This window comes from Heterodontus francisci, chromosome 47, assembly GCF_036365525.1.
Source record: "Heterodontus francisci isolate sHetFra1 chromosome 47, sHetFra1.hap1, whole genome shotgun sequence".
In the NCBI taxonomy this organism is placed as follows: domain Eukaryota; kingdom Metazoa; phylum Chordata; class Chondrichthyes; order Heterodontiformes; family Heterodontidae; genus Heterodontus; species Heterodontus francisci.
Genome location: NC_090417.1, coordinates 13884946 through 13896698, shown reverse-complemented (window position 1 = coordinate 13896698; position 11753 = coordinate 13884946). Strand labels below are relative to the sequence as shown.

At 48.3% G+C, this 11753-nt stretch overlaps 1 protein-coding gene across 4 annotated transcripts in view; it reads right to left on the bottom strand.

Moving 5' to 3' along the window:
• Positions 1-1974: 1974 nt before the first annotated feature.
• LOC137357055 (solute carrier family 23 member 2-like) overlaps positions 1975-11753 on the bottom strand; it is a 64928-nt gene continuing 55149 nt past the window's right edge. For all 4 annotated transcript variants that reach the window (XM_068023028.1, XM_068023029.1, XM_068023030.1 and 1 more), the window contains one exon: positions 1975-11669. In XM_068023028.1, coding sequence (XP_067879129.1) covers positions 11440-11669 — 230 coding nt within the window. In that variant the 3' untranslated portion in view covers positions 1975-11439. The remainder of the gene's footprint in view (positions 11670-11753) is intronic.

Here is an 11753-nt window from a genome sequence, read left to right as displayed (position 1 = left end):
GAACTTGAAAAACCCTACCTTGCTCTTGGAAAAGCAGGAACTAATCCTGGTTTCATAGATCTGATTGCTGGCGGTGGGAATTTTGTCTGCAGAATGTATTTGGTGAGATTACCTCGATGGTGAAGCCTTTCGCTGCATAATGATAAGGTGCTTTGTAAATCCACTTTTATTTCATCAAAAAAGCACAGCTTTGTTTGTCATTGAATGAATGCCAAACAACCCACAAGTCGATTCCTTCAAACCACCTCCGTTACATACCATCAAAGATCCAAGAGCTTGTCACATTCTTTCGGGAGAGAGAGAGAGAGAGAGGAGTGAGAAATTTGGACTGTTCTTTGTTTTTTCCCCCCACTCATTCCAAGAGATACAGTGAAGTTTGAAGGCCGCAAGTGTCAAAGAATGAAGTGGTCAAGTGTTGTCACCCCTGTGGATGACCAATCTGAATGTGGCCCCAACAGCTCCGAAGCCGTTTGCTGGGATAAATTTAGACTTGGGCAGGGATGCAACAGGATGGGATAATCGAGCGGGTGTGGGAACTGACAGTATTCTGCTTGTTTCACTGGGCCTGGCCCTCATCCGTGATCCACACTTTCAACCATTCACCTTCACAACCTATTCCCTCGTGATCTTTGGAACGAAATGTTCTTTAAAGATGCTGACACGGACTGGGAGACTGTGCCACTGTTACTCTCCGTTACATTGCCTATTGCTCCCGTGCGATTACAATCTGACCTTCACACACTTGGCTGAACCCAGTGGGAGTCACTGACCAGTAAAGCTTCACACTTTACTTTACCATCGGGCTAGACACATCAGAATCAAGTCTAATCTTCTCTTCAGCACTCTGCATTCCCATAAAGCAGGTACAGAGCAGACAGAGGATGAACCCTGGCTGATTTCCTGCCAATTGTGTCAGCCATGAATCAGTTGGTAGCACTCCACGCTCCGTGTCACAAGGTTGTGGCTTCATGAGTGCATAATGTCGGCAGACACTCCCGGTGCACGACTGTGAGAGTGCTGCACTGTCTGAGGTGCCGTCTTTTGGATAAGACATGCAATCCAGGTCAGGCCCTGTCTGCCCTCTGAGGCGGATGTGAAAGATCTCATGGCACTATTTCCAAGAAGAGTGGCAGATTCCTGACCACAATTGATCCCGGAACCACCAACTGTAACAGATGATCTGGTCCTTAGCTCATTGCGGTTGGTTGTCACATTTCCTGTATTGTCCCAGTGACTAGACTTCAGAAGTACTTCATTGGATGTGCCAAACTTTGGGATGTCCTGAGGATGTGAAAATAGAAGTCTGTCTTTCAGATCGACTTGCAGCAACTAACTCCAGCTGGGCTGTTTTTGGATGCATCACTTTGCAGCAGACCATAGATTGTCACTACCCACTAAACCAGCAGGAAGAGCACAAAACCGAGGAAAGCCATCAAGTCTGCAAGACAATTCCAGTTCCTCCCACTCCTGGCTCTTTTCCCATATCTCCGCAATTTCTTTTTTCTCCTTCAACTATTTATCCAATTCCCTTTTGAAGGCTCCTAATGAAAGTGCATCACCACTCTATTGGGCAGGGCATTACAAATCCTAAACACTCACTCCATTCAAAAAAAAAAAATCATTCTTAAATCTGTGTCCTCTGGTGATGAACCTGTCAGCCACAGGAAACAGTTCCCCCTTATTTATTCGACGTAAACCCTTCATGGTTTTAAACATCTCTATCAAATCTCCTCTTTGCCTTCTCCATTCTCCGGAGAACAACCCCAGCTTCTCCACATCTCTGTAACCCCTCATCCCTGGAACCATTCCAGTAAATCTGTTATGTCCCTTCTCAAAAGCCTTCACCTTCTACCAGAAGTGCAGTGCCCAGAATTGGACGCGATTGGGCTGGAATGAAGTCTGTGAGCCAATAGGAGGGACCAAGGTGATGGGGTCGCAAAGAAATGAAGTTCAAGGAGGAAACTGTTTCAACAATCAAGTTTATAACTATTTTTCTTCTTTAATTATCGAACAAATTTGGAATGAGAAAAAGATTTACAGATATGGTTTAACAAGGGCCCTGCAAAGTCTTGTAAAGACATCATGGCCTTTTAAATAGATTTCACATAAATTCAAGATGCAATGTTAGAAAAATACAATTGAATTTTTTTCTGTCATTGTCGGTGCTGATCTTCAGAATACAGGGTGACAAAGCTGAAACACAAGATCACTTCACAACAACACAGTAACAACAAAGAGAGCTTTTAACAGCATCAAAACAATTTCTGAAGCACCCTTCCAGATTTACAGACAGTACATGGTTCTACTGGGAACAAACAGTGACTATTGGAGACTCAACACTGCCAAGTGATTGGCTGAAATTGGCACCTACCTTCGCAATCAGTTCCTGAGCTCCCATCCAATGTGTGAGAGGCACAGGAAGATTCCGCACCCCACCTGTCCCCTAAGTGCTGGAACTGCGATGAGGGCACTGAAGAGGAATCCAATTTTCGAGCTTGCTGTCTATAAATACAAGGGTCCTTTCTGACTACCTTTCCTCGTCTGCCTTCTCAACCATGAGGACATGCTTGCTAACTATGTTTCGCTCAGTGTTGATCTGTACTGACAACACCGGGGTGGAAAGAAAGGTGTTGCTCGTGAACAGGCTGAGCACAGGCTCCTTTTCTACCCTCCATCCTTTCAGCTGGTTCACTTTTCAAAGATGAAAATTGCATCTTGAAGGAAACATTGCAGTGCCCAACTGATGCAGCTGGGATTCAGCATGTACTCTCCGTATTCACTTGGCTGACACATCCGATCACAATGGACTGTTGTGTGCACATGAACCACACCAGCGGTCACGGGAGCCAAAAGAATATTAACTGCTGGAGAAAAGGAAACAGCTAATCTGGTGGGAGGGGTTGAAGGAGTTTGCAAATGGATTGTTTCCTGATGTCTGGTGAGGGTGAGAGTGGCTCAGTAGGAAGATGACCTCGGCTCTCAGCCAGGACAGAGGAACTCAGACTGATTGGAGCGTGACGGTGTGAGGGCAAGCCTGTGCCGAACCCTGGATCTGGTTTCAGAGATGGACATAGACCTGTGCAATACCATGTCTGGACCATACTATAATCACTTCTGTTTATTGCAGCTGCTTCAGGTAACTTTAACATGTGGAAGGTCTACACTGCAAAGGGGCACCAGGCCCCGTCACTGAACAGGCTGCTCTCAGGCTCACCAGCAAGCAGTGCCCTCCGCTCAATCAGCCCGCTTTCTTCAAAGGTGCCAGTTTCCCATTCTGCAGGGCAATTTCACAAGGTGATTCCCATTAGATTTTTTAAAAAAAAGGACAGACAAAATAAGTTACACCAATACAGAGTGTTTTCTGGATATATATATCCCACAGCCCTACGTCACTACGACCGCATGGCATTCTCATAGTGCCAGCCTCTGCCAAGGTTTGCCAACAGGCACAGCTGCAGCGGGGGAAAACACTGTGCTTCCAGTTATGCCCAGTCACATCAGCTCATGCTAACAGACCTCAAAGCAAAGTGGGTGAAGACTGAAAGTGCCCATTACACCTCCCCTCCCCTCCCGCTCCCCCTCCCCTTAGCAGCATTGACAATATTCAGTCACAAAAAACCCAAAAATAAACAGTAGGGCAATATATATATATATATATATATATATACACATACATATATATATATATATCTATACACATACATATATATATATATATCTAGACACACACACACAAACGTCTATTCTCAACCCACTGAGGAATGTAAGTCCGGTCTGACTGTGTGAATGATCAGACAAGAGAACTGGTGGATTTGAGTTCCATGAAAACCCATATCTGTCCAGATACCAATTTATACCTGGACAACAGTCAGAAGCAGAAGTTTCCATCTTTTACTGCTCACACTTGAAACCTAACAACTGGCATTGGTCCCAGCATTCAGAAACCTCAACTCATTTCACAGCCTGGTCAGCAGGCTGGGCACGTGGCATGCAGAGAGGAACCCCCATCAGGTCCGACTCGTTCTGGAGCACGGGGATGGCCAATAGGATACGGGAGGCCTTTGCTGATTTTTCCCCAGACCAGGGGCCAATTCCTCACATCCTGGCAATTCATGTTTGCCTCCTTCCTGGTTGGTCTGGCATTGGTGTCGTTTCAGGCCAAGTGATCCACTACCCACTCGGTATCCAGGAGACCTGCAGCAAGTCTCTGAGCACTGGGCTCTTCCTGTTGAGCACAGATGTGGGTGGGGCCTCACCACTTCCATCCCACCCACCACAAGATGTTGTACCACAAGATCACCCTGCCCACCTGACGTGGCTTGTCAACTTGGGTTAACCCGATATAATTCCCAAGTGTGCATGGGCAGGCTGGCGTGAGGGAGTGAGGCAGCAGAAACTCAATGAAAGAGGGCACAGTTCGAGGAGTCTGGCCCAAGATACCATCAGCAGTAACAAGGGGAAATTTAGCGAGCAAAAATCTTGACTGCCCTGCACTCCCCAAGACAGAGGACCCTTTAAGAGAGGGGTTTTTTTCCCTCTAAAACTGTTATCAGTTTGGCAGCAACAGCCATTCCAGTACAAAAACAGTCACTTCTGACAGTCAGGGTTATCTGTCTGCTTACTGAAGGGTTCCTTCCACTACAACCCTCACTTCTGCAATTGGCCTTTTTCTTTTACCCCATGCCAATGTGCTGGAGTCAGACTGGGCATCAGTGGTGTTAGGTTCCAAGGCCTGGGCAACTGTGCAAGGTTGTCAAACCCTTCTCTACACACAGGCTCCCACCAGTGACTGACCAAGAGATGAAGGTGGGCAGGGAGAGGGGCAGCTGCTGGGCCAAACCACTGCATAAACCAACACTCCCATGGTGTGCTGGCAGTGCCATTTTCCAACTCTGGCTCGTCACCGGGAGTGTGACAACATCACAGCTCTCCTCCAAAGGAAGGGGTGGGTGTTGCTTTTCAGGTGGCATTCCCATCAGATCCGTCATCAAATAGGGGAGGAGGGCACGCAGCACCCGTGGGTGGGCACAGCCAGGAAACACCACTTCCACTCCTAGCAAATGAAGGAACATCGCGCTGATTAAATACTGCATTCCCCACCTCCCTCTCTCGCCAAATACCCCATGCCGCCAGGAACCCGGTGCTGTCCCGCGGCTCCACGTCCTGTTTGCAAAGGGGGTAGCCTGACTCCTGAGTGAAGAGCCCCCGTGTCACCACTTCCGTCCAATAAATATGCCAAAGGGACAGAGCGCAGGGGGGGTGGGGATGTGGGTGGTTACCAGACAGACAGACAGTCACTCGCACATCTGCACCAAATGTGAACCAAATTGCAGCACAGTTCCTGAGAGCAGGGTACAATGAGGGAAAGCCACAGGGACCTCAAAGTCTGCGTCCCTGCCAATCAACCACTCTGCACAAAGTTACTCTGCAGTTTTTGTTATTCTTCTTGTTTTCAATTGCAACACTTTACTATCATGGTGACTGGGTCATCATTATACAGTACTTTGGAAACAATAACGACTTGCATTTATATAGCACCTCAGTTCAGTAAGATATCCCATGATGCTTCACAGCAGCAATATTTGGCACCGAGCCACGCAGGGGGATATCAAGGCAGGTGACCAAAAGCTTGGTCAAGGAGGTAGGTTTTAAGGAGTGTCTTCAAGGAGGAGAGAGAGCAGTGGAGAGGAGGAGAGGTTTAAGCAGGGAATTCCAGAGCTTCGGGCCCAGACAGCTGAGGGCACAGCCACCAATGGTGGAGCCATTCAAATCAGGGATGTGCAAAAGGCCAGAAACGGAGGAGTGCAGGACCAACTTGTTCAAATTTCTGTTGCTATGACCGTGCCCCTCGACAGGAGAAGTTGAGAGGGTGTTCCTGTCCTCTCCCCACAACCCACCGAAACATTCACAAAGATTGGATCTCATTCTATTCAACAGGTGGGACAAACTGGGCCCTGACCATCCTGTCTGTTCGACGTGGAATCGAATCTCGCAGATTAAAACAAGCACAATGTTTGTCAGTCTCGCACTCCCAATAAGAAAAAACCCCGTCAAATTCAATCCATCCAACTGAAACGCGAGTCATCGCCACCTGGGTGCGATTTACTCGGGAGCTTCCAATGCCAAAATGGAGAGGAGCTTCCCTGCAGTGTTTGGGGTGATAAGCTGAATGTCTTGTGGAGACTTCACTCTTCCAGCTATCCTGCTGCATTAACACAACCTTCTGGAGGCTGACTTAACTTTGGGAACCGTGTCACAATCCCACCAAACGCAAGTCTTCCTCTCATCGCAGAAGAGGCTCAGAGACCTCCAACTAGAAAATGACAAATTGACCTCCATTGTTAAGCCACGAAGGTTCAAAGTGGCAAAGATTAACTTACATTCCAATCGCGGAAAGACCTTGAAGAGTGAGAGGTGTGGAGCACTGAGAGCGGGAGGAAAGTATACCACAGGCAGCGAGTTACCCTCTCGGAGGGTGTGACACCAATGACACAAGGGCAAAGGATGAATTCATCCCGTTGGATTCAGGCTCAAGAGGTGTGAATAACAACTCGAGGCAGGAGTCCGGCATGGACCCGATGGGCCGAAGTCTCCTTCTATGCTGCAAATGACTCAGTGACTCACAAACTTCTGAGGTTTCTGACTATTGGGTATGAAAGGTCTCAAGTAACTGCGGAGAGACAAGGTGCTCTTGACCCCCGACTCTACCATTACCATCAAGACAGGAAACCAACCCTGGTTCAATGAAGAGTGCAGGAGGGCATGCCAGGAGCAGCACCAGGCATACCTCAAAATGAGGTGTCAACCTGGTGAAGCTACAACACAGGACTATCTGCGTGCAAAACAGCGTAAGCAGCATGCGATAGACAGAGCTAAGCGATCCCACAACCAACAGATCAGATCTAAGCTCTGCAGTCCTGCCACATCCAGCCGTGAATGGCGGTGGACAATTGAACAACTAACTGGAGGAGGTGGCTTCACAAATATCCCCATCCTCAATGATGGGGGAGCCCAGCACATCAGTGCGAAAGATAAGGCTGAAGCATTTGAATCCCTCTTCAGCCAGAAGTGCCGAGTTGATGATCCATCTCAGCCTCCTCCTGAAGTCCCCAGCATCACAGATGCCAGACTTCAGCCAATTCGATTCGCTCCACATGATATCAAGAAACGGCTGATGGCAATGGATACTGCAAAGGCTGTGGGCCCTGACAATATTCCGGCAATAGTACTGAAGATTTGTGCTCCAGAACTTGCCGCACCCCTAACCAAGCTGAACCAGTCCAGCTACAACACTGGCATCTACCCGGCAATGTGGAAAATTGCCCAGGTATGTCCTGCCCATAAAAAGCAGGAAAAATCCAACCCGGCCAACTCGTTCCCTATCAGTGTACTCCCGATCATCAGCAAAGTGATGGATGGGGTCGACAGTGCTATCAATCGGCACATGCTTAGCAATAACTTGCTCAGTGATGCTCAGTTTGGGTTCCGCCAGGACCACTCAGCTCCTGACCTCATAACAGCCTTGGTTCAAACATGGACAAAAGAGTTGAACTCCAGAGGTGAGGTGAGAGTGACTGCATTTGACCGAGTATGGCATCAAGGAGCCCTAGCAAAACTGAAGTCAATGGGAATCAGGTGAAAACTTTCGGCTGGTTGGAGTCATACCTGGCACAAAGGAAGATGGTTGTGGTTGCAGGAGGTCAATCATCTGAGCTCCAGGACATCACTGTAGGAGTTCTTCAGGGTAGTGTCCTGGGCCCAACCATCTTCAGCTGCTTCATCAATGAACTTCCCTCATCTTAAGGTCAGAAGTGGGGATGTTCGTTGATGATTGCACAATGTTCAGCACCATTCGTGACTCCTCAGATACAGAAGCAGTCTGTGCAGAAATGCAGCAAGATCTGGACAACACCCAGGCTTGGGCTGAGAAGTGGCAAGTAACATTCGCATCACACAAGTGCCAGGCAATGACCATCTCCAACAAGAATTTAACCATCTCCCCTTGACATTCAATAGCATTACCATCACTGAATCCCCCACTATCAACATCCTGGGGGTCATCATTGATCAGAAACGGAATTAGATCAGCCACATAAATACTGTGGCGACAAGGGCAGGTCTGAGGCTGGGAATCCTGCGGTGAGTAATTCACCTCCTGACTCCCCAAAGCCTGTCCACCATCTACAAGGCACAAGTCAGGAGTGTGATGGAATACTCTCCACTTGCCTGCATGGGTGCAGCTCCAACAACACTCGAGAAGCTTGACACTGTCTAGAACCCCCAAAGCAGTCCGCTTGATTGGCACCCCATCTACAAACATTCACTCCCTCCACCACCGACGCACAGTGGCAGCAGTGTGTACCATCTACAAGATGCACTGCAGCAATGCACCAAGGCTCCTCAGACAGCACCTTCCAAATCCGCGACCTCTACCAACTAGAAGGACAAGGGCAGCAGATGCATGGGAACACCACCACCTGCAAGTTCCCCTCCAAGTCACACACCATCCTGACTTGGAACTATATCGCCGTTCCTTCACTGACACTGGGTCAAAATCCTGGAACTCCCTTCCTAACAGCACTGTGGGTGTACCTACCTCACATGGACTGCGGCAGTTCAAGAAGGCAGCTCACCACCACCTTCTCAAGGGCAATTAGGGATGGGCAATAAATGCTGGCCTGGCCAGCGATGACCACAGTGGATAAAAATATGTCTTTTCCAGTCATCTTTAGTGGGCTAATAGAATACTGCAGTTTTCCACTCCATCACCATGACTGGGCAGATCTGTTAAGTACAGACACTCGAATTCACAGAACTACCTCTCTGTTGTGATACTGGAATTTGATAAACACGATAGAGATTGCTTCCTGTTCAGGACTAGTTTGCCCTACCCTTGCTGGGAAACCATCTGTGCACATTGTCCAGGATCTTATTTTCAACGACACTCCCTCTCAATGTTGAAAATGATTGGATGAGCTACAGGCTCCTCCTCCATACTGTTGTAGCAATCAGAAAAAAAATTGGTCCCCCTCCGATTTTGGCCCTTGCTCCCTCCCTGGATGGCCTGCAGGTGCCAGTCCCCGGCCTCCGTCCTCACCCAAGTGAGCAATCAATGCCAGCCCTCTCTCAGACGCTCTTCCACACAGAAGGCATCACACCGAGTCTGAAGCTGCCCAGGCCAGGCTTACTTTCCTGTCTTGGTTGGAGGAGGAGGAGGAGGGAGGGCACACTGGATGGCCAGCAGAAGTCAAGACGCCTTACTGACCCTTACTCTCACAGTTTATGAGACAAGCCAGTGCACCAAGTGAGAGCGGGAAAGGTGAGCAAAGCTTGAACTTGACCTGCTGATGCTGAAGATGACCGGAACTCCTTCATACTCCACAAGGCCTCTTTCCTTTTTGAAGGAGGGGTTGCTGACGGTGACACTCTCTGCCCACTGAAAGTTACATTCACGTCAGTAGCTCAAACAAAGGTTTGGATGATCAACAAGCAGGTTGAGAAATTCCACCAGCCACCTGTCAGCCTGCCTGAAAACTCCACTCAGAATGGTGTCTTCGTGGGGCAGGCCTACAGCTGCCTTCGTTACTTTGGCTCACTTTGATTTTTCCACCACTTTCTCAACAGAAAAATCCTGTCATTCAGTACTGGAGGGAGACCCATTCAGAAAGCCTTAACCCGCTCCTGACAATCACATCAGTCCCAGGAAATAAATAAATAAACAAAGGGCTCGTTCACAAATCTCCTTCCGGAGGCCTATCAGCCAACAGGGAATGCTTGGCAAGGTCAATGAGACTCCAGTGAGGGAGTAGGGAAAACTCCAATGGGAGAAACATGGGGCTCCTTCTGAGGAGCCTCAGGGAGGGGGGGATGGGGCTTGCCCAGGACCTCACTCATGTGTAGGTGAGTCCCACCTCCAAGAGTGCGAATGAAACTCCAATCCACGTGAAACAGGGACTTGAATGTAGGACTGGGTCAGGAATTGGAAGATGACATCAAATATTGTATCAGAAAGTGTAAATGGAGAGTTGCCATGTCTCAGAGCACAGTAGCTGCACATTCAGTCCCAACATCTTCTACTCTGAACTGACATCAAAGAAACCAATTGGAAGCTTTGTTCCCCTTGGCCACCAGTTCAATTTGGCAGTGCAGTCGGGATGGTGGAGACTGTCAAGCTGTTCCTGGAAGATTTATGTCTGTTGTGCAATTGGGCCGATAAAGTAGCAAGTTCATTCTCGTAATGAGAAATGCAAAGCACGAAAGGGAAGAGGAGGCACGAAAATTACCAAAGACTGGCAAGTGGGAGAGAGTCAGAATGAGCACAGGAAGCGACAGTAACCTTCAACTCTTGCACTGTTAAGATATAGTGGAGAGGAAATAGAGAAACAAGTACTCTATCTTGATACAGTGCCCAGAACAGGTACCATGTGGAGAAGAAATCAGGGCTGTAGTTTTATCATCAGACCTCATTCAGGGCATTGTGTTTTCTAAGGTGCCGGCCACACACACGGTGATTGCCAAGAAAAGCAAGAAGAATGACTGAAAGTGGTTGAACAACGAGGAAAGAGAAGACAGGCTTAAAAGCTAGTCTGGAGAGAAGCTTAATCAAGGACCTCCCAGAGGTCAAATATCAAATATTACATGGCTTTATGTCAAAGAAAGAGCAATTCAGGCCAAGAGAACAAGTGAATGAAGACGGATCCTGGGGAAAAGGATCTTGAGTTAGGGGGTCGGATGTATTTGGAATAATTTCCCAGGTGTGGTCACGGGAGGGAACGTAATTTGGCATGGAGTTGGATGGTGGGCCGGGCAGACAGGCAGGCTCGATGTGCTGAATGGCCTTTGTTCACCCTTGGTATTTTTCTTGTATTCCTAGTGCACTTTGCAAAAACAGTCTTGTTCTTGAAGACACACAGACACACACAGACACACACACACACACACACACAGAGCCTTGGGCTGCACCCACACAACCCAACCCCAAAACAAAGACACCAGGCGACAACAGCCATTGGCTTGTTCTGATGCAAAGGCCCACTCTCCGCACCCCTCCACAACCTCCACCCTGCTCCACAGAAATAAAAGGAGACCTGGCAAGTTTGCGCAGTGTTCAGCTTTCTGCCACTGTTTCGGCAATATCAATGAGAGTGACTAAAGATGCAGTGCTGACCCATGGGGTTCCCACACGCTGCATCATGAGACGCCATCTTGGTAATATCCTCCAACAAAGGGTTCAGACTGACAAAAAGATCCAATACTTCACTCCCTTCCCAGCCTGAACATAAAGAGAGTTTGGTTTTTTTTTCTTGTGACAGTGCAATGACATAGAATCATCCCCACCCACCCCCCCACCCCAAGCCCCTCCCCGCATTGCTGAGGACACCAACTCAATCGTAGAAAAGGAGTCGCACAATTGCAGAGGACAATGCGGCTGACGACATGCTATCCTGTGGATTCAGCATCCTGCTCTCGTCTCCGCAGGCTGCTTTGCTTGTGACCCTTTCCCCAGGCGTATCCTGTAAAAGTCGGGCTGATGGGAAGGTAGCTGAACAGTTTGTATCTTTTTATGTATTTCATGCCAAAGGGAAAATTGTATGTCTCTTTGCTATCCAAAGACTTGGCTCCAATTACTCCAGCCTTCCACTTGCGAAGACCCCTCTCTTCAATGGTTCCTGTCGTGAAAGCAAAGGATGGAGTTAAGAGGTTATCATCAAGGTACATGCAATGTGAAGAATAACCAGTCTGTGTTTAAGCAG